The sequence below is a fragment of the Diabrotica virgifera genome, chromosome 1, assembly GCF_917563875.1.
Source record: "Diabrotica virgifera virgifera chromosome 1, PGI_DIABVI_V3a".
Classification (NCBI taxonomy): domain Eukaryota; kingdom Metazoa; phylum Arthropoda; class Insecta; order Coleoptera; family Chrysomelidae; genus Diabrotica; species Diabrotica virgifera.
Window position 1 is genome coordinate 269,157,416 of NC_065443.1, and position 22,340 is coordinate 269,179,755.

At 33.1% G+C, this 22,340-nt stretch overlaps 1 protein-coding gene across 1 annotated transcript in view; it reads right to left on the bottom strand.

Moving 5' to 3' along the window:
* LOC114329545 (uncharacterized) overlaps nt 1–22,340 on the bottom strand; it is a 368,468-nt gene that overhangs the window by 289,166 nt on the left and 56,962 nt on the right. Inside the window, exon 2 of the mRNA XM_028278689.2 lies at nt 8,483–8,521. Coding sequence (XP_028134490.1) covers nt 8,483–8,485 — 3 coding nt within the window. The 5' untranslated portion in view covers nt 8,486–8,521. The remainder of the gene's footprint in view (nt 1–8,482; nt 8,522–22,340) is intronic.

The following is a 22,340-nucleotide window of genomic DNA, read 5'->3' on the forward strand; positions in this document are numbered from 1 at the left end:
ATTAAAGATTGAAAAATTGCTAAATTGGCCATATTTAACCCTCAAAAACTATGTGAAAAACTGAAAATTTGAATGTTTCCAAGGTAGGTGGATATTCTTTAAACATCAGTTGATGAAATTCCGAAGAGTTTTTTGCAATACAATATTCAAAACTCCTTTGTTTTTTAATTGATAATCAAGCGTGCGCGACACTATTTTCCACCTACAGTATGGTGCATATGAAAGGAATAAATTCGATATTTCGTAAACCAGCGACTGTACGGAAAAATCCCGAAACAGGTCGATTTTTATTTTTAAGTTATGATATTGTGGCATATGTGGTATACTAGTGACGTCATCCGTCTGGGCGTGATGACGTAATCGATGATTTTTTTAAATGAGAATAGGGATCGTGTGCTAGCCTATTTGAAAGGTTCTTTAATTCTCTATTCAGCAATATAAACATTTATATATTTATTTATACAGCGTGTCCTTCTACTTCTTTTTTTGTCAAATAATTAAATTTAATAAAAATTTTTTGGACACCATGAATAAATAATTATGTAAATGTTTTCACTACTGAATAGAGAATTGAAGAACCTTTCAAATGAGCTACCACACGACCCCTATTCTTATTTAAAAAAATCGTCGATTACGTCATCACGCCCAGACATATCACGTCACTAGTATACCATATATGCCACAATATTATAACTTAAAAATAAAAATCGACCTGTTTCGGGTTTTTTCCTTAGAGTCGCCTGTTTACGAAATAACGAATTTATTCCTTTCATTTGCACCATACTGTATACACAGTACACATGCAACGTTGGAAAATAATGTCGCGCACGCGTGATTAGAAATTAAAAAACAAAGGAGTTTTAAATACTGTATTGCAAAAAACTTTTCGGGATTTCATCAACCGATATTTAAAGAATATCTATCTACCTTGGTAACATTCAAATTTTAAGTTTTTCACATACTTTTTTAAGGTTAAAAATGGCCGATTTGGCAATTTTTCAATTTTTAATCGCTTATATGTCAAAAACTATCAACTTTAGAGGAAAGTCACTAAAGACCTTTTCTGTTTGGAATGTTCCAAAAAACCTAAAAAAACTTTGTTTCAAGCAAAAAAATTATTTTAGGAAAAAAACAAAAAAAAACCTTTAAAAAATATTTGACTCACTTTTGGTCCTGGCAACATGCAAATTTGTTAATAGGGGCCCTTTTTGAGTAAGATTGTGCAAAAAATCCGAATCGGAATATTTTTCCTATCGCATGCGCAGTGGCTTTCTGGATTATATATTTGTTCTTTTTATTTAAGTATTTTATTCGATTACTTTTTGATATTTGTGATATTTGATATATTGAATAATATATTTTGATAAAGTTATAGTTTTGATTTTGTCTTAGTGTACGGCACAGTTTAGCAAATATTTAGACGAAGATAATAAAATTAATATTTTAGTTAAAAGTATTTATAAATGTAGTTATGAAAGTTGCCGATTTATGTTATCCTCCTGTCAAGTTGCCATTAGATGCAGGACTAAAAGTTTATTATAACTATTTTCTTAAACGAGACAGTTGTCAAAACTAAGAAACTGGTGGAAATTAAACAGAAATTATTTAAAAATTACGTAAATTACAGAAACTACTTAAAATTCTTTCCACTGTAATAATTTACAGTAGAATATTCCCGCTCAAATAATAGTCTCGTTGGACAGAATTAAACAAGTGATGAAAATCTTACTACACGATTGGAAGTTAATAAAATAATTAAACAATAATCTAACAAAATTTTAAAACAGTGATACCCTCTAAATGTTATTTTTAATTAAAATAACTACGCCCTGGAAAAATCTTTCGAAAAAATCTAGTCTTTAATTTATCTGAGAGATTGTTTTACTTTAAAATGGCAATCATGAAAATGTTTGATAAAAGTGAAAAAACTTAAGTACGCCTTTGGGTAGTTTTTTACTGTTTTAAACCTTTTTTACTGTTATTTTCGTGAACGTAATTTAGGAAAGCATTTTCTCGAGCAGTAATATAATTAAAGCTTTTTTATTTGGAACATCGCTCAGCGTTGTTGTTAATTGGTTTTATCTTGGGGTTTGATGTACAATTAATTTAGATTTTCGGTGTTTAAATAAAAAATGTGTCCTTGGTAATTTGGAAATAATTTACTTATTATAAATAAACCAAAACCAAAATAAAAATACCAACTACACCAGGGAGTTTTACATCACGTTAAATTTTATTTAACTAGATGGTATACAGCCAACCTTCGGGTATTATCCCGTTTTATTTACTTATTATAATTTATTACATATTTTGTTCTATTAGAGGCAAAGCAAAAAAGCTCGGTTCCTCTCGGAATACCTATTTATATAACAAGGGAGGAAAGTGATACTTTTCCTTCCGAGAATGAAGTTTACTGCCCGACGCGTAGCGGAGGGCAGTAATCATTCAAGGGAGGAAAAGGCACTTTACTCCCATGTTATACATATAATTTTCCCACCTTCCTCAAATAACAAGTCATTTTTTCATTTTTAAATAATTTATTTATGTAACTAACTAACACAATTTATTAGAAAACTAAAACTAACAAGTAGGTACAGCAGAACTGTCAAATATAAAAATCCACAAGGAAAAAGTTTTCCTGTAGTTGGCTGTACACCATGTAATACAAAAATCAATAAAACCCTTTATTGGACTTGCTGCCCTACTGTCACGTGAACAAGTAAAACCAAAGCTCAGATGTTACCTGGAGCGTATTAATAAATATTTTAAACATCCTTGCTTAAGATAGCATTTTTAACCGATGTTCCTTTGACGGATTACTTGTAAAGAGCTTTGGCCCACATATTATTTTTGTAAAACTATCTTGGTGGTTAGCATGTAAACTTCACGTAAGCACTGATGATGATTGGTCAACCAATCGAAAACTAATTCTGTACCCCTTTTTAGGGATTTTAAATTTATACATTTTATAAAGGATTTTATTGTTTTTTGTCAAATATAAGTCAAATTATTAATGTAAACATTGTTAAATCAAAATAACAATTTACTGTTTTTTCATTCTGCCAAATACAGGATGTTTTATAAATAAACGGTAAAATGTATAGATACTTACGTAATAGATAATAGAATATTCTATAGGGCGTCAATAAATTATTTCATCAATGACATACCATGACGTCACTTTTACTTTTACTCCCTAGGGAGGAAAAGTACGACTTTGCTCCCTACAGTCAGGAAAAGTATACTTTCGGTAGAGGTAGGTGGAAATAGTTATTTGTCTACGGCCGTGCTAAAAGAGCCACTTTCACGCACGCATTTCTTTTCCGAAAGTTGCACTTTCCCGCACACCGTGCGTGAAAGTAAATTTTCCCGCACGGCGTGCGGGAAGGTGAAATACCTTGTAATATGGCATTATAATATATTATAATACATGCAATAAAATAATATTTAGATATAATTTAATATTTTATTTCAAATTTATATTCTTGTGTTCATGTTTTAATGAAATTAGCGCGATTATTTCATTCATAGGAGATTCTGACCAATAGAACTACAGAAATCTGAATTAAATCGATAATTTGTGATAATCTCCCGTCGTTAAGTATATTACGTCAGATGCCCTTCGTTGCTACGAAAAAATACATTCAGTGACATTAATGACATTTAATGTTTTAAAAATTATAAAAGTGATGACTTTCTATCGTCAAATATTTATAAAAACTGTGTGTTTAATGGTACTTACATAAATAAATTACAATAAAATTTTGGTTTCGAACAGTTTTATTCATGAAATAATCGCAACAAATTGCACTCGACCTCTGAAATTAATATAGAATTTTTGCTCTCGTGACACTTTGACATAATTTCACTCGCCTTCGGCTCGTGAAATTAAAACTGTCAAAGTGTCACTCGGGAAAAATTCAATAATTTCAGAGCTCTTGTGCAATTACTACTGATAATTCGATGAAATAAAATTATTTTGACATAATATTTAAAAGTCAGATCAGTAGACAATTACAATCGTTTTGAATCGTCGTCATGGAAACCAATATTGTCGTCGTGGTAACCCATTATATTGAAAGTTTGGTTTTGACAACCTTGTCAAAGAATTAATTTGTGTATTATCACTTCTAAATAAAACGTGATATAACTCTATTTTTTGTGGCTTTTTTCCAAAGATACGGCCCTAGAAAAATTATTGTTCCTAACTCATGCGGAAAGTGTCTTCCCCGCACACGACTGCTTGCCCGAACTCCGCTATCGCGTCGTTCGGGTCAACGGCAGTCTCGTGCGTGAAAGTATCACTATCCGCACTAGTTAGGAAGATAACTATTTCCTAACAAGTGCAGAAAGTCATACTTTTCCGCACGCGACTGCAGTTTGCCGAACGACGCGAAGCGGGAGATCGGCAGTCGAGTGCGGAAAAGAGGCTTTCTGCAAGAGTTAGCAACAATATTTTTTGATTAAGGAACAATATTCTTTAAAAAATGGCCAAATCTTAATCAATTAATCTAATTAATATGAAAATACATACACAAATTAATTCTTTGACAAGGTTTTCAACACCAAACTTTCAATATAATTAGTTAGCATGACGACGATCTTGGTTTCCGTGACGATGATTTAAAACGACTGTTATTGTCTACCGATTTGACTTTGGAATATTATGTCAAAATAATTTTATTTCATCGAATAGTCGCGTTAATTTCATTAAAACAGGAACTCAATAAGTAGTGTGGTACAGTTAGACCCAAACCCAGACATCCAAAGTGAAAGTTATCCCCAACACCAAATTGTTCTATATGGTCCACATAATGTTCAGAAAAAGGTGACACTATTTTGAGCGTCGGGTTTGGGGGGGGGAGGGAGACGGGGAACAAATCTGCAAATTCGTAGTTTTTTACGTTTTTTGTCAATATTTCTAAAACTAACCGGTTTGGCATGAACAACCCTCTACACAAAATTGGTCTACATTAACCCTTCTAAAATGAACGGTTCCAAAGTTACGGAGGTAGTACAGTATAATTGGTCCAAAAAAAGACCTAACCCAGACATCCAAAGTAAAAGTTTTCCTTCAACACCAAATTGTTCTATATGGTTCACATATTGTTCAGTAAAAAGTTACACCATTTTGAGCGTCCGGTTTGGGGGGGAGATGGGGGAGAAGTCGGTAAATTAGTAGTTTTTTTATGTTTTTCGTCAATATTTCTAAAACTATGCTTTAGCGTAAAGAATGTTCTATAGAAAATGTTCTACATAAAATTTAAAACAAAAAAGGTTGTATATATAATTGTTATAAAATCAACGGTTCCAGAGTTACGGAGGGTGAAAGGTAGGGATTTTCGATACTTTTTATATTTACCGATTTCTCCCCCTCTTCCCCCCCCCAAACGCGACGCTCAAAATGGTGTGACTTTTTACTGAACATTATGTGGACCATATAGAATAATTTGGTGTTGGAGGATAACTTTCACTTTGGATGTCTGGGTTTTTGGTATAGTTATATCAAAATATTGCCCAAAAAATATAAAAAGTATCGAAAACCTCGACTCCCACAAAAGGAATTAAAACACTACTTAACTTATTTACAATTTTCTGCCGTCGTTAAAGCTTACACATAAATGCTCTCAAAACATGTTTAAACCATTTTGGATCGTTTTGTAACTTTACGACAGCTTAGTTTAGTATGTGCTGTATTGTACGGCTTTTCAAAAGTTCTGAAGCATACGGAAATCCTGAAAAATAAATACTAACAAACTAACTACTTTACAATAATAAATTTCAGTGATGTGATTGGGGTCTATGGTTAAGCTCTAACTTAGAGTGAAATATTTAATTTACTTTTCGTTTAGATTGAATCCAATATTAAACCCTTATACAGTACGATGCAAAAGTATGGAATAAATTTAACATTTCAGAAACAGACATCCTTAAAAAATTTTAGTCAATTTTATTTTTTTATCCCTCTATTTTGTCTAAGACAACCAAAATTAAGTCCAGCAAAATATGCCACCCAACCCATGCTAGGGATGTACAATAAAAAAGTTTATGTTAGATATAGTCATTATTGTAGACTAAGTTTTAAAAAAGGGTAGCATAACTGGATGCCCCCCTACATGTCATTCCTAATAATTGTCAGCCGTATTGTCTTATTGTCTATAGATTGTATAGGGTACAAATGTTAGACTACAGACATAGCTGACTATCGCTAGGTCCTACGGTATACAAGGAAGGTAACAGGGCCAGTGCTACGCTTTAACCGCCTATAATTACCCCTGGTTTTATTCAGGCTATGTCGACCTGGAGCCTATAGATATTGTAAAAATGTCTATACCGCCGGTCTGGAATAAGAATGATGTAACTGTAAAAAGCCAAATTTCTCAACAGAGTAAAAACGATTTTTAAATATTTCAAATATGGATTAAAAGGAGTAATCGTCCAGGAGCACCCGTATGGGTTTATTGTTACAATGATGGCTTTTATTTTTATCCCTAATGGTTCGAATTTCATTATCTTAATTTAATCCCACCATTTTAACCCTTTTTACAGTTGCGTCATTCTTCATCTAAAAATTTTTAAATATTTAAAATAGTGATTAAATAAAGAGTAACCGCCCAGAGCACCGGTATGGCGTTTATCCTTAAAATTATGGCTTTTAGTTTTATTCCCATTGGTTCGAATTTCATTATTTCAATTTAATCCCCCAAATTTTCAACCCTATCTACAGGTGCGTCATTCTTGGTCTGAAAATTTTTCTGTCCAAAAAAACTACTTTTTAATATTTATTATGCCGTTTATTCTTACAGCGATGGCTCTTATTTTTATCTCTATTGGCCCTAACTTTATTATCTTAATTTAGTCCCCACATTTTAATTGCGTCATTCTTCATCTGAAACAAGGTTAAAAATAGTGCGTATTTCAATAACGACGCAAGTACCCTGTGGTGGTTTTGCACATATTTAAAGTATCATCTGTATACAGTATTTTAGAAGTTAATTACGCAATGAACAGGAATTGATAAAATTTACAGTTACGTCATTCTTATTCCGGACCGACGTAGAACATCTAGACCTATAGAACTGTAGATGATATCACAAAAAAACTTAAACATAACAACGAATAAATGAATTACAGAAAAAAACAATCACTTGTACTAAACCTAACATAGATAAAATATAATGTAAAATTATTTTATACAAATTATTTTAGTGATGTGTTTGAATCGCATTAGATGTATATATACAGGGTGTCCAGAAACTCTACCGACAAATGGAGACAGGAGATTCCTTAGATAATTTTAAGAAAATTTAACTAAATTCATCTAGTCCGAAACTGCTTTCTAAGGGAGCTAGAGCTCTTTGAAGATGGCGTCTTGTAATTAGTTTTTGTTAAATATCTCCAGAACGCTTCTAGTTAGGAAAACTAAAATGGTACGCATATTTTTCTTCCAGAGATAAATCGATTCCATCCATTGTGAATTTCTAGTTCTGGTCATATGAGTCCGTTTTGGGTAGGGCAACGGTTATTTTATCGCATAATTTTTTTGTCTTTAAACTCTAAGCATTTTTGACTCTGGATTATTAAATTCTGGGGTATTCTAGTACTAAAAGTTACTCTTGCTTTAAGTCGGTAAGATACACCGTTTACTGGAAAAATCGATTTAAAAATTTTTCGTCTCTTGAATTTGAAAAAAAAATTCAATTTTTTTTTCAAAAAAAAAACGGTGTATTTTACCAAATTAAAGCAAGAGTAACTTTTAGTACTAGAATATCTCATAATTTAATAATCTAGTGTAAAAAATGCTTAAAAATTAAAGACAAAAATGGTATGCGAGAAAATAACTTTTGACCTACCCAAAACCGACGCATATGACCGTTACTAGAAACTCGCAATTAATGAAATCGATTCATCTTTGAAATATAATTAAACGTACAAATTTTCGTTGTTCTAAAAAGCTTTCCTTGAAATTTTTTATTTTGAAATTCAAAAAATGAAAAATTTTCAAATCGAGTTTTCTAGAAAAGACTGTATCCTATCGACTTAAAGCAAGAGTATCTTTTAGCACTAGACTAGAATACCTCACAATTTATTAATCCACAGTCAAAAGTGCTAAAAAATTAAATTCAAAAAAGTTATTGCGATAAATTACCCGTTGCCCTACCCCAAAACGGACGCCTATGAACGGTACTAGAAATTCACAATGGATGGAATTGATTTATCTCTGGATGATAAATATGCGTACCAATTTTAGTTTTTCTAACTAGAAGCGTTCTGGAGATATTTAACAAAAACTAATTACATGACGCCATCTTCAAAGAGCTCTAGCTCCCTTAGGAAGCATTTTGGAACTAGGTGAATTCGGTTAAATTGTCTTAAAATTATCTGAGGAATCTCCTGTCTTCGTTTGTCGGTAGAGTTTCTGGACACCCTGTATTAGTCTTATATGTAGAAGGAGCTACCCATGAAGTTGTACTAAACTTACCATATAAAACGGCTGCGCCTATTCAACCTTCTATGGAATCTGAAATAAAAGAAATAATTGATAAATTGGACATAAATAAGTCACCTGCTGAGTCACTTAATATATCATATAATATCTAGTTTGGTACTAAATAATTGACGCAATGAAGGCCCAATTTTTTTTACTTATATATTATGTAGTTCAATATTAAAAGCCAATGACTTTTCCCTCCACTAGAAAGTTACCAAATCTATTTTTATTATAAAATCAAACAGATATTTTGAGGGTACTTCAGGGTATTCCAAGACACTGGTACGAAAAATCGACTACATCATTGGCTGCTATCAATAAAGCCACTGTAGCAAATATGGTAGCCAAAACATGATATCTTAATTATCGATAATGGTCAAGGAATTAGAGAAAAAAACAAGAAGAAAAAGCAAACAAGTACCAGTCGGAAGTATCTCATCACGGAATTAATTAACAATAATCTTGTATGTGCTTTTACTTGTTTTCGTTAAAAAATGGGTTGCGCCCTCTTTCGTTATTTTCTATAGGTACATCTCCGTCACTCTGTCAAAAGACATAACATTTTTGTTCCATCGTTCTATGGTTCCATGTAAGGGTCCCACTACCATTTGTATCAACCTATATTATACAGGGTGTCCCGAAAAGATTGGTCATAAATTATACCACATATTCTGGGGTCAAAAATAAGTTGATTAAACCCAACTTATCTTAGTACAAATGTGCACATAAAAAAAGTTACAGCCCTTTGAAGTTACAAAATGAAAATGGTTTTATTTTCATATATCGAAAACTATTAGAGATTTTTTATTGAAAATGGACATGTGGTATTCTTAGGGCAGCAACATCTTAAAAAAAATGAAAGTGAAATTTGTGCACCCCATAAAAATTTTATGGGGGTTTTGTTCCTTTAAACCCCCCAAAATTTTGTGTACGTTCCAATTAAATTATTATTGTGGCACCGTTAGTTAAACACACTGTTTTTAAAACTTTTTTGCCTCTTAGTACTTTTTCGGTAAGCCAGTGTTTATCGAGATATTTTGAATAATTGTAGAACCCACCACATATTTGTATATGGTTAAGTACGATTATAAAAACCTGTTAATAATCGGAAAATTTATTTATAATTTATATTTTTAGGTATGTTTTGAAAAAGAAGCCACATCTCAATAAAAGGTGACTTTTCAAAAAAAGACTAAGAGACAAAAAAGTTTTAAACACACTGTGTTTAACTAATGGTACCGCAATGATAGTTTAATTGGAACGAACACAAACATTTGGGGGGTTTAAAGGAGCAAAACCCCCATAAAATTTTTATGTAAACATATTAAAAAAGAAGGCGCATCTCGATAAAAACTGGCTTATCGAAAAAATACTAAGACGCGAAAAAGTTTTATAAACGTTGTGTTTAACTAATGGTACCACGAAAATGAATTAATTGGAACGTACACAAAAGTTTGGGGGGTTTAAGGGAACAAAACCCCCATAAAATTTTTATGGGGTGGACAAATTTCACTATAATTTTGTTTTAAGATGTTCCTGTCATAAAAAGGGTACATGTCCGTTTTCAATAAAATATCTATAATAGTTTTCGATATATTGAAAAAAATCGATTTTCATTTTGTAACTTCAAAGGGCTGTAACTTTTTTATGAGCACATTTGTACTAAGGTAAGTTAGTGTGGTATAATTTATGACCAATCTTTTCGGGACATCCTGTATATTATCGTTTTACAACGTTTTCCGTCTTCCGATACCCGTTCGCCATCATTCCTCTCTGTCCGCACATTGATCTACTTGCAGACCTCTTTCATCCATGGCTTTGTTTATTCCCGCCTGCCAACTTTTCTTCGGTCTACCTCTTCTTCTTCTAGCTTGCGGTTCCAAGTTTTGTACTTGTTTTGGCATTCTGTCTTCGTGCATTATTTGTACGTGACCAAACCATCGTAGTTGTATTTCGTTGATTTCGTTAATAATTGTATGTGTCACCTTCATTTTTTCTCGTATTCGTTCATTGGTGACATGTTCTCTTCTTGATCTTCCTGCAGCTCTTCTCCAGAAATACATTTCGGTGACCTCTAACATTCGTTTTGATTTTTCCTTCATAGGCCATATTTCGCAGCTGTATGTTATAATGATTTTCACTAGGGCGTTATAGATCTTTTTCTTGTTTTGGTTGTTCATCGGCTTGTCCCAGAGTTTAGGAGCGTAATTGCTTTCGTGTCCTGAGTATTACGTTCTTTATTGGTTCCGTCCAGTGTTCCATCATTCATGATTTTCATATTCATACCCAGGTATTTATATAGTCTGTTCGCTAAACTCAGACACAACTGGCTTTTGATTTTGGTAGGTAATTTTTTTGTTTTTGGCCAATTTTGCCAAAAATTGGAAAAATTACTAACTATTTAGTAATTATTAACTACTTAGTAATTACTTTTTTGCCAATTTTACCAAATTGGCAAAATTACTTACTAAAATCACTAGCCAGTTTTGTTTAAGTTTAGCAAACCGACATATTCTTTACATTTACTGATTGTTTCTCCTCCTTCTAGTACTAGTATCAAGTCCTGCTGCGTTCCACCGATATTCATATAATTGGTTTTTCCTATGTTGATTTCTTTTCCCCATTTCCTGTATTAGCTTTCTTGTCATATAACAGATATCATCGTAGTCTTGTGTTATTAGTATTTGGTCGTCTTCGAAACAAAGAGTAATTATAGTGTATGGTCATTTACTGGGAGTCCCATGTTCGTGCATTTCCGTTTCCAATTTTTAAGAGTTTGTGTCAATATCAAGCTCCTAATAAATAATTTTGTCACGTCAATCCCTTTCTTCTCAAAATGGATGCACTTTTTATTTATTTTTGGTGACTACTTAAGGCCCCTCTGGCCTGGTGGTTTCATGTTTCCAACAGACGCTCTTAATTGGGATTTTTGGAACAAATAAAACTGAACAACCCCCTCCTTTCGGGAGGTCTTCCCGAGCCTGAATGGACACATAAATTAACATCTAACCAACCAACACCCATAGGCCTAGTGGCCAACAACATCAGCACCCCAGAGCCAGTTGCAGAACCAACAACCATGACACCAAGAATTTAAAGACAGATACCAAGTGACATAAGTATAATCTAAGCTGATAGCTTTCAGTCAGGTCTTGTATATCTTTGATTTGACAATACATTACTTTATTGTGTCTTTAATGAAAAACAAATATTATTAGTTAAATGTCTATTGTTTTCTTTGCCTCCATTTGAATTTTCAGCGTTCATATTTTTGATTGAGACAAGGCGTACTCAGAACCTGAAAGATTGAGCTACGATGGCCTAAACAACTACCATAGTTGATTGAAATATTATTTTACAATAATATTATTTTTTTTTTAATTTGCGGAATAACTATAAAGATAATTTTGGATTTAACTAAATTATAGTAAATTTGTTTAGTCCAAAATTATCTTCAAAGTTATTACGTAAATAAAAAAAAAATAGAGTGTCGTGTATAGAAAACACCCGTGTTGAGCTGCCCCCACCCACTTGCAAAATATAGCAATAAATAGCCCTGATTTATGAGCTATTTATGAGCTTTCATATTCCGCAAACTAAAAATTTTAAGCTCGTTCCACTGAGCAGGAATTTAATACTTTAGTGAGGGGGGGGGCTGAGTCAGCCCCCCCCCCACTACTTAAAAATAGGAATATTGAATTGTTGTATTGTATTGAATTGGTTTTTGCGGCAGAATTACGAGCTATTTATGAGCTTTTGAAATTATATAGTTTCGATCTTTGAGCTCATCCCCTTCACCCACAAACAACCCTTTAATTGATTTAACTTAAGAGAAAAATGCTGAGAAAACTTAAAATATATCGTATTGCGGATATAATTCCTATAGCTTATATACTCTAAGAATAAACTATTAAATCACGTGCATTTCGATTATTGAGCTACAACCCCTTCGCAAGAAAACCACCCTATCTTCCCGGCTTAAGAGAAAGTTGTACTTAAAATGCATTAAAATAATTATTTGGCGACTACATATCATTTAATAATTTATAAGCTTCCAAATTACGCGCATTTATATCAGCAAATTGCAATTTATTTTGTATAGTGCAGTCACTGAAGGTAAAAATCAACGATTACCTTCAATTTCGGTGAACCTTCATCGATTTTCACGAAAACTGGTCAGTGGTTAGAGGATACGTCAAGAAACAAAGATGACATGGTACCACCTTGCGCCTTTACCCGGAGGGTGGATACCGCCCCTTCTCGGGTGTGAAAATTATTTTATAAAAAATAACTGCACAAATCAATAAAAGAAAAAATTAAAAGCAAAATTTATTATATAAAGTTATTAAAATAAGTCAATACCTTTTAAGTTATTAAAGATCAAATATTTTAATTATTCGTGAAAAAAAAATGCATGTTTTGAAGCGGTTTTTCGTAAATCACTTAAAAACTGTAAGTTTTTACAAAAAAGTTAATAGTAGTTTAATTGGTATATCATATATTCTAAGAATAAACTCTTAAATTACGCGCCTTTCGATTATAGAGCTACAACCCCTTCGCAAGAAAACCATCCCATATTCCCGGCTTAAGAGAGAGTTGTACTTAAAATAATTTTAATTAATTATTTGGCGACTACATATCGTTTAATAATTTATGAGCTCGCAAAATATACGCATTTCAATTATTGAATTGCCATTTTCTTTCTATAGTGCAGTCACTGAAAGTAAAAATCAACTATGACCTTCGATTTCGGTAATGCACATATTTTGCGAGCTCATAATTTATTAACGATATCTAGTTGCCAAATAATTAATTTAAATTATTTTAATTAGAATTCTCTCTTAAGCCGGGAATATGGGATGGTTTTCTTGCGAAGGGGTTGTAGCTCAATAATCAAAAGGTGCGTGATTGAAGAGTTTATTCTTAGAATATAAGTTATACGAGTTAAACTACTATTAACTTTTTTGTAAAAACTTACAGTTTTTCAGTGATTTACGAAAAACCGCTTCAAAACATGCATTTTTTTCACGAATAATTAAAATTTTTGATCTTTAATAACTTAAAAAGTATTGACTTATTTTAATAACTTCATATAATAAATTTTGCTTATAATTTGTTCTTTTATAGATTTGTGCAGCTTTTTTTTTTAAATAACTTTCACCCCCGAGAAGGTGCGGTATCCACCCTCAGGGTAAAGGCACAAGGTGGTACCATGTCACCTTTGTTTCTTGAGGTATCCTCTAACCACTGACCAATTTTCGTGAAAATCGATGAAGGTTCACCGAAATTGAAGGTAATCGTTGATTTTTACCTTCAGTGACTGCACTATACAAAATAAATTGCAATTTACTGATCTAAATGCGCGTAATTTGGAAGCTTATAAATTATTAAATAATATGTAGTCGCCAAATAATTAATTTAATGCATTTAAGTACAACTTTCTCTTAAGCCGGGAAGATAGGGTGGTTTTCTTGCGAAGGGGTTGTAGCTCAATAATCGAAATGCACGTGATTTAATAGTTTATTCTTAGAGTATATAAGCTATAGGAATTATTTCCGCAATACGATATATTTTAAGTTTTCTCAGCATTTTTCTCTTAAGTTAAATCAATTAAAGGGTTGTTTGGGGGTGAAGGGGATGAGCTCAAAAATCTAAACTATATAATTTCAAGAGCTCATAAATAGCTCGTAATTCTGCTGCAAAAACCGATTCAATATTCCTATTTTTAAGTAGTGGGGGGGCTGACTCAGCCCCCCACTAAAGTATTAAATTCCTGCTCAGTGGAACGAGCTCAAAATTTTTAGTTTGCGGAATATGAAAGCTCATAAATAGCTCATAAATCAGGGTTATTTGTTTTTAATTTTTGCAAGTGGGGGGAGGGGGCAGCTCAACACGGGTAGAGAAAACAAATACCTTTCAAATGTTGTGCTACTCGACCACACTTGCTATTTAAGAAAAAGTGGGATTAATCCGGGGCAGTAGGGGGTTACATTTGAGGGCATGAACTTTCCATGAAAATTCTTCCCACTCCCATTATAAATTGGCGTCATTTTTTATTTTGAAGAAGCTCTTGGTTTCTGAGTTTCTGGGGAGGTCAAATTTTCGTTAGAACAGACAGACGTACAGTTAGATGTATATTACATTATGGCATTGAGCTAAACCAAAGGTATTTTCCAGCTTCTAATTGTTTATTTAAATGATATAAATTAACAGAAATAAATGTTAATTAAATCGTTGTATAAATACTCCATAAAATACTTTACCTTTCATGTAAAAAGTCAATTAAAAATTACGAATCTGTAAACAAAAACTTAAGAACGATGTTAAACTTATCTCTTTTTAACAATAGACTATAAAATGGGAAAATTGGAGTTTACAAGGACATTCGTTTGAGACACTATTTATATACACGTGGCACCCGAACACACGGGGACCGTAACACAATCTGCATTTATGCAGCTCGCTTTTCGAATGCTGTTCATAGGTAAAGTTTTAGCGGAAACCTATTTTCTCAAACTCAGAGTTTATTGGAAAAGTCAAGTTATACAGTCATAGACAAAAATATTGAATATTTTGAATTTTACAATTTTTTTGTAGTCACTATTATTTTATGGTAATTTTAAATTACTGATATTACTCATACAGTAGTAATAAACAAACCAATACCATTGAATGCTACGAGGAGCACTCCCGAATGTTACAAGGAGCAATGTATAAACTTGGTAAATCATGATTTGGGATTTATACAATGTGTATACATTGTAAATCATGATGTTAGAATAGAATAGAATAGAAATATGCTTTATTGTCACTGAAAATTATACAAATTTTATGGACAAAGCTTAATTAAAGTCAGAAAAAAATAATTAAATAATATCTAACAATAACAATAACAAATACAATTTTCTGAAATTTGATAAATCGTCAATATAAAAAATATACATAAATACAAAATATAAGTTAATAAAGTAAAGAAAAAAAAACAAAATCGATATATTGCAACAATTTATAGAAATTGCAAAGTGAACATACAACAAAGTAAACTATTTATAGACATAGGAACTAATAAGTTTAAGCTGTTGCATGTGACATCCAAATATAGATAAGTTTGGTTACTTGTACATTACTGTAATTTCTTAGTTAGTCATTAAGAAACTGTTCTACTGAATAATATGGTCTTTTAGATAGATGAGCTTTTGTCATTTTACGGAACTTGGGGAAAGATGTTGCAGATTTGAGTTGTAAAGGAAGATGGTTGTATAGTTTTTTTGCGGAATATAATATAGATTTCTTAACTAACTCAGAGGACGGGATCGGTAAATAGACATCAAAATTTGAATTTCTGGTGGAGTAGTCATGACGAGGCCTTGCTGGAAAGACATGCATGTGTTTACGAATTAAGCAAACATTTTCTAAAATATATAAAGATGTAAGGGTTAAAATGCCGTGATCTTTGAGGTAACTTCTGCAATGTGTTCTTCTGAGGCCAAACAGATACCTTATTGCTCTTTTTTTTTATTTAAAAATGACATCTAATTGGGCAACTGTACTAGAACCCCAAAAAGGAAGACCATATCGAAGATGAGACTCGAATATGTTAGTTTAGAAGATGCTAAATTGAGTTCTTTCGAAACAGATCTTATAGCATAGCAGGCTGAGGCGAGTTTCTTACTTAACAAATCGATATGAAGGGACCGTTTGAGGTTGCTGTCTAAAAAAATACCAAGAAATTTTACAGAATCAACGGTAGAGATCTGGCTGTTATTAACAAGCAGGGGTTGAAGAGCACTTTTATAGGGCAATGCTACTGTCTTATCCACGTTAAAAGAGAGTAAATTAGAGTCAGACCAGGTTTTTATCGTAAGCAAATCAGAAGTTATAGTTGCATGAAGAGATGCAATAGTTGAGTTGCTCCAAGTGATACTGGTATCATCAGCAAAAAGAAAAATTTTTCCATCGATTTTTAAGTTAGTGATGTCATTTATAACGATAAGGAACAGTAGAGGACCCAATACTGAACCTTGTGGTACTCCACATACAATGTTTTTGAGACTAGAGTCAGTATCATTTGCTCTAACTAGTTGTTTCCTATTATTCAAGTAAGATTGGAACCAATTCAAAGATATCCCTCGAATCCCATGGAAATTTAGTTTTTTAATCAAAATATCGTGATTTACACAATCAAAAGCTTTGGCATAGTCACAGAAAACAGTGGCAGTATAAAGATTATTATTTAGTGCTTGGTAAACCTCATGAAGTACAGAAAACAAGGCATCAGTGGTACATTTATTAGTTAAAAATCCGAACTGATTTTGGGATAAGATGTTATTATCAATGAGAAAGGACATAAGACGGGTTTTTATGAGTCTCTCAATAATTTTTGAAAGTACCGGTAGTAAGGCAATAGGTCTATAGTTGCAAGCATTAGATTTTTCACCACCCTTATGAAGGGGAATAATAATGGCTATCTTTAGGCACTCTGGGAATTTGCCTCTTTCAAAGGAATCATTAATTAGTGAGACGAGGATTTCCAACACATTTTCTGTGAGATTTGAGAAGATTTTTAAGGATAGTCCATCAGTACTACAGGATGATTTGCTTTTGATACTATTGATAGTTTGGATCAGTTCAGATATATCGATTGGTCTTAAAAGAATGAATTCGAGAACACTTCTGAATTGGGGAGATAGGAAAATGGGATCTTTTTGTGGCAAAACAGTAGAAGTTATATTTTTACTCACATTAACGAAATATTCGTTTAGATTTTCCGGGTCTGGAAGGGCAAATGTTTGAACTGCGTGAGTTCTATTTCGAAGATCGTTTATTATGGACCAAGTTTCTTTTGCAACACTTTTAGAGCTTTCCATACGATTTTGATAGTAGGTTTTTTTAGCTGATTTGATGAGTTTTAGATGAGTTACCCTGTACTTGGTAACATATTGAGTGACAGAGACGTTGGTAGCAAATTTCTTGATATAAAATAGTGAGCGCATATTTTTGGCTGATATGCGGATACCTTTGGTAGCCCAGGGTTTGTGATGTTTTGGCTTAATTGAAATTAAAGGAAATGCCTTATTGAAGATAGAGACAAGCTTTTCTATAAAATCGTTGAAATTATAGTCCACGTCCGCAGAAGGAAAATGCCACTAAGAAGTTAAGCATAAATTTTGAAATTTATAAAAATTCCGAACGGAAAAAATCCTACGTAAACGTCGGTTTTTCGAGGAGGGTTTGCTGAAGATGTTAAACTTCGTAAATACTGCTTCATGATCTGATAATCCCGCATTAATAATTTAATAATTGTAGAGCAGACACCAAGGGGTGAGAAATCTGAGACAATATAGTCAATTATGGTAGATGAAGTTTTTGTAATCCTTGTAGGAGAATTAACGTGCATTGAGAGACCATATGATTCAAATATGTTGACCAAGGACATTTGGGTAGCACAAGCAGCATCATATTTAATGTTGAATTCCCCGCATAGAATTTTTTTGCTTCTATGAGGCAAGTCATCTAACAAATTTAGCAGGTTCTGAAAAAATAGTTCCACAGGGGAATCAGGTGATCTATAGATGCAAATAATGTAAAGATTAAGATTTTTATTATAAACTAGGGAAAACTCAAAGAAGGCTTCATTTAACAGAAAGTCATATTTTGTAATCAGAGAAAAATCATTATTTCTAGAAAGAATTAGGGTGCCTCCATGATCTGAACTTGGACGATCATACCTAGCAATTTTGGTATATTTTTCTACAAAAAAAGGCTCGTTGACTTCAAGCCAGTGCTCTGTAACCGCAACTATCGGGGGAAATCCTAATTCTTCCAGAAACAAAAATAATTCGTCAGTTTTATTTCTTATAGAACGAGTATTAATCAGAACCATACTAAAGTTGTCATCACTAAAATTATTCGAGGTTTCTAGTTCCTCAGAACACGTCGTGTTATTTAAAAATTTCGTCTTGGAGAGCTAGGTAGAATAATAATTTCGGTGACATTCCCTTGATTTTTGTAGATGTATGATTCTTTCTGAACTTAGAAAGGACCTATAAGCAACAAGATCAGCTTCCACCTCAGCTGGACCAATTCCATAGGCATCATTAAATTCTAGAAGAATTTTTCTTAGTTCCTCAGTCTTGGTAGGTAGTCCTTCGGAAGCCAAAAATAGTTTTACACTGATGTTGGTATATCCATCACAAAATACTGAGGCAGGCTGGTCGTGTAGGAAAGCAAGATGTAGCTTAATTGCTTTTAATATATCCGGTTCCCTTAATTTTGCTAGAAGATATCGACTGTTTGAGTTATTGGTTAATCTAACTCTTGGTGGTGTCAAAGGATCCAAATTTATGGATGGTTCCAAAGTATCTTTATTAATGAAATTAATTTGGGAACGGAACGGATCTTTAGATTTGCAAATGTCGATGACCTGCTTGTCAGTAAGTATATTTGTGTTTTGAATTTCATTTTTGTTTTTACTTGGAATGGTAATTGGATTTTCCAAGATAACTGGGCTTCTGATGTGCTTCGGTTTCATATTTGCCTCAGACGAAGTTGTTGGTTCGGAGCATGAGGATTCTGTAGACCATTTAATGTTTACACCAGGTTGCCAAATTTCCTTATTAAATAATAAGTCAATAGATGTTTTAGACTTAATACCTATTTTGAATGAGGACCCTGTTGTTGTGTTGGCATCTTTAAGAAGGGCATAACATCTTATATATTCCTTGATACCTAGCTTCTCTTTAATGTAGTGAACTACTTGAATAGGAGTCTAAATTGGGGTTAAGTTGCTAATAACGTGGCATTCATCTTCTGCACTTTTTGATTTTGTGACTGGACTAGCTTCGAAATGTTGAGTGTCTTCGGTTTGAGTACTTGAAGTGGCATACACAATGTCTCTCTTCGATACATCTTTCTTCGTTGGTATAGCAGGTAGTTTATTTGAAAGATTACTCATTTGATTAGATATTTCACTTACGTTTGAAGAGAGCCTATCTAGTACCAATTTTATCTCAGATGAATTTGAATCTTGGACTTGCACCTTAATCGTGTCATTGGAACAGCCGAAAAAAACTGACGATATATTGAAGATATCTTGCTCCATCTGCCTTATCGATTTTAAAAGATATTCAGGATTTAGCAGGTTATTTAATTTATGTATCTCGTCAATTTTTTTCGTAATATAGTCTAATTTGCCGTCATTTTTGGTTAATAAATCATATGTCTTGATGAAAATTGGCAAATTATCAGTGATTTTTTTTGTAACTTGAATTAAGGCGTCAAAATTCTCTTGTGGTATTATATTTTTTGAAAAATTGTTAATTTTCTCATTTAGATATCTGAGACTAGGCGAATCACATAAAGTACAGAAAAATCTTAAATGAGAATTTTTTGGGTCCAGTAGAGTTTTTGCCGTTGTTTTATTGAGACCAACAGTTGATGCAAAAATACCGTTTACAATCTCCATGGCAACGTATCTGATATTTTTTGTTTTCAGAAAATTTAGCTAAGCAAATTTTACAATTTTTGGACGTCATGGTGTCAAGGTTAAATATTATACAAATATTTAACTAGATCGTTTAAACTTGGTGATGTGATGATATTAATAAAAAAATAAAACACTTACAGCTAGTATTCACAACACATCAAATCAAAACAAATAACAAAATGTGTAAACACAAGAAACAAAACAAAACATACAACCGTACGCTTCCAGTGCTGGTAAACGACTGTTGGTTTGTTTATTTCTAGTGCACCTTGATTATGAATTTAAGTATAGTTTCGTTTATGCTTTTAATAAAAAAAAAACTTCATGTGAAAAAAAACCATAGTAATTCTATTATTTTTAGTTAAATTTATAAAGTTTTATCAAAGAATATTGATTTGATTCAACTGTTAAAACAAGTGTGCTACCAATTTGACACTGCGATGAAACCCAAGCTGCACATATTTGGTAGGCCCACAAAGTATTTGACTTCGTCTTCGATTTCTTCTGTGGTTACATACTTCATCTATTATATTTACATATTTCCGTTTTCAGACTAGTAATTTTTTAATAATTCTTCTTATATTAGCCCTCCTTGACCTGTTCTTAACCGATTTTGAGCTTGAATTCGTAGCTGTTAGCTTTGAATCTCTGGCTATACGGGCTATTCTCTCGCTATCCATTCTCGCCACATGCTGATTCCACTTTCGTCGTCTCTGTCTTCCCCACCGCACTATATCTTGTATGTTACAGAAATCTCTTATTCTGTCGTTCGGTATTCTGTCTCTCAGTGTTTTCCCAGTTATTGACCTCAACGTTCTCATTTATGATGTTCTCAGTATCCTCTGGGTTTGTGCTGTCACATCTTGTTTCTATCGCGTACGTCATCGGTCTTACACATGATTTGTGTATGCGTACTTTCTCTTCCAGCCTCTTATCTTTGTTTTTCCAGATGACATCCTTCAGACATCCTGATACGTAATTGGCTTTATTTGCTTGCTTTCGGACGCTCTCTTTAACATCTCCATAGCAACAACATATTTCGACTCATAGATATTGGAATCTCGAGAATTGTTCAATTAGTTCGTTGTTAATTAATAATTTGCATCTTATGGGTTCCCTTGACACTACCAGGGATTTTTTCTTAGCTGCTGATATTTTCATGTTGTAGTTATTCGCCACTGTATTGAAAGTTTGCGCCATTCGCTGTAGGTTATCCTCGTTATCTGAGATTAAGATTGCGTCGTCAGCATATATCTTTATCCAGTACCTTTAATGTTTTCTATGATTTTGCCCATTACAAAATTAAAAAGCAATGGGCTCAAGCTATCCTGTCTGATTCCCGATTGTCCGATTGTTCGAAGCTTGTCTGATGCCCTAGTTGATTTCTACTTCCAATGTTAGTTCGTTCTCAACTTTAATTCTGGTTTTGTTCCTCGAATTAATGTCTTTAAATATCCTTATCATCTTGTTAGGCTGATTTTTCTACTTTAGCAATCTTAGCACATCTTCCAATCTTACACAATCAAAGGCCTTAGTCAGATGTATAAAGCACATAAATGCAGGTTTATTATATTCCAGTGCCTTATCAGACCAATAGGAAGGCCCTTTAAAGGTGGCGAGATAGCTGCCACTCAATATCACAGCTACGAATACAAGCTCAAAATTGGTTAAGATCAGACCAAAAGGCCTAATATAATAAAAAAAAGACGAAGGTCAAGGACACCCAAGGTGCACAACCAAGATACCGTTGTTAATGACCGTTTTTTGGTTCTTAATTCTACACGAAATCGTTCATTGACATCGATGCACCTCAGAAATGAGCTACTAAAGGTTAGACAAGTTAATGTATTTCCAAAGTTCCACGTCTTCTTCAAAATCGTAAAGCTCATCGTTTAGAATTTGCAAGAGCACATATTCAGAGAAATATCGACAATTGGAAAAATGGTCTGTTCAATGATGAGAGCAAAATCCTCTTGGAAGCCAGATGGTCGAACCTACATCTACAGAAGAGTTGGAGAACGATTTGCCACCTGCAATCTCGCCCAGACTGTCTATGCCGCTGCAATAGTGACTAATTATCTTGATGAGGTCCAAATTCGAAGATTGGTTTGGCCACCATTTATCCTGGATTTACATCCAATAGAGCACATGTGGGATCAGCTAAAACGCCACATAGGATAAAGAAGTCCCTTTCTAAATAACATTGTCATAGATCAGCTTCTGGGTTTAGCCTGGATTTACATCAAATAGAGCACATGTGGGATCTGCTAAAACGCCACATAGGATAAAGAAGTCCCTTTCTAAATAACATTGTCATAGATCAGCTTCGCCTTACTGCACAGGACAGAAGATGGAATGCAATAA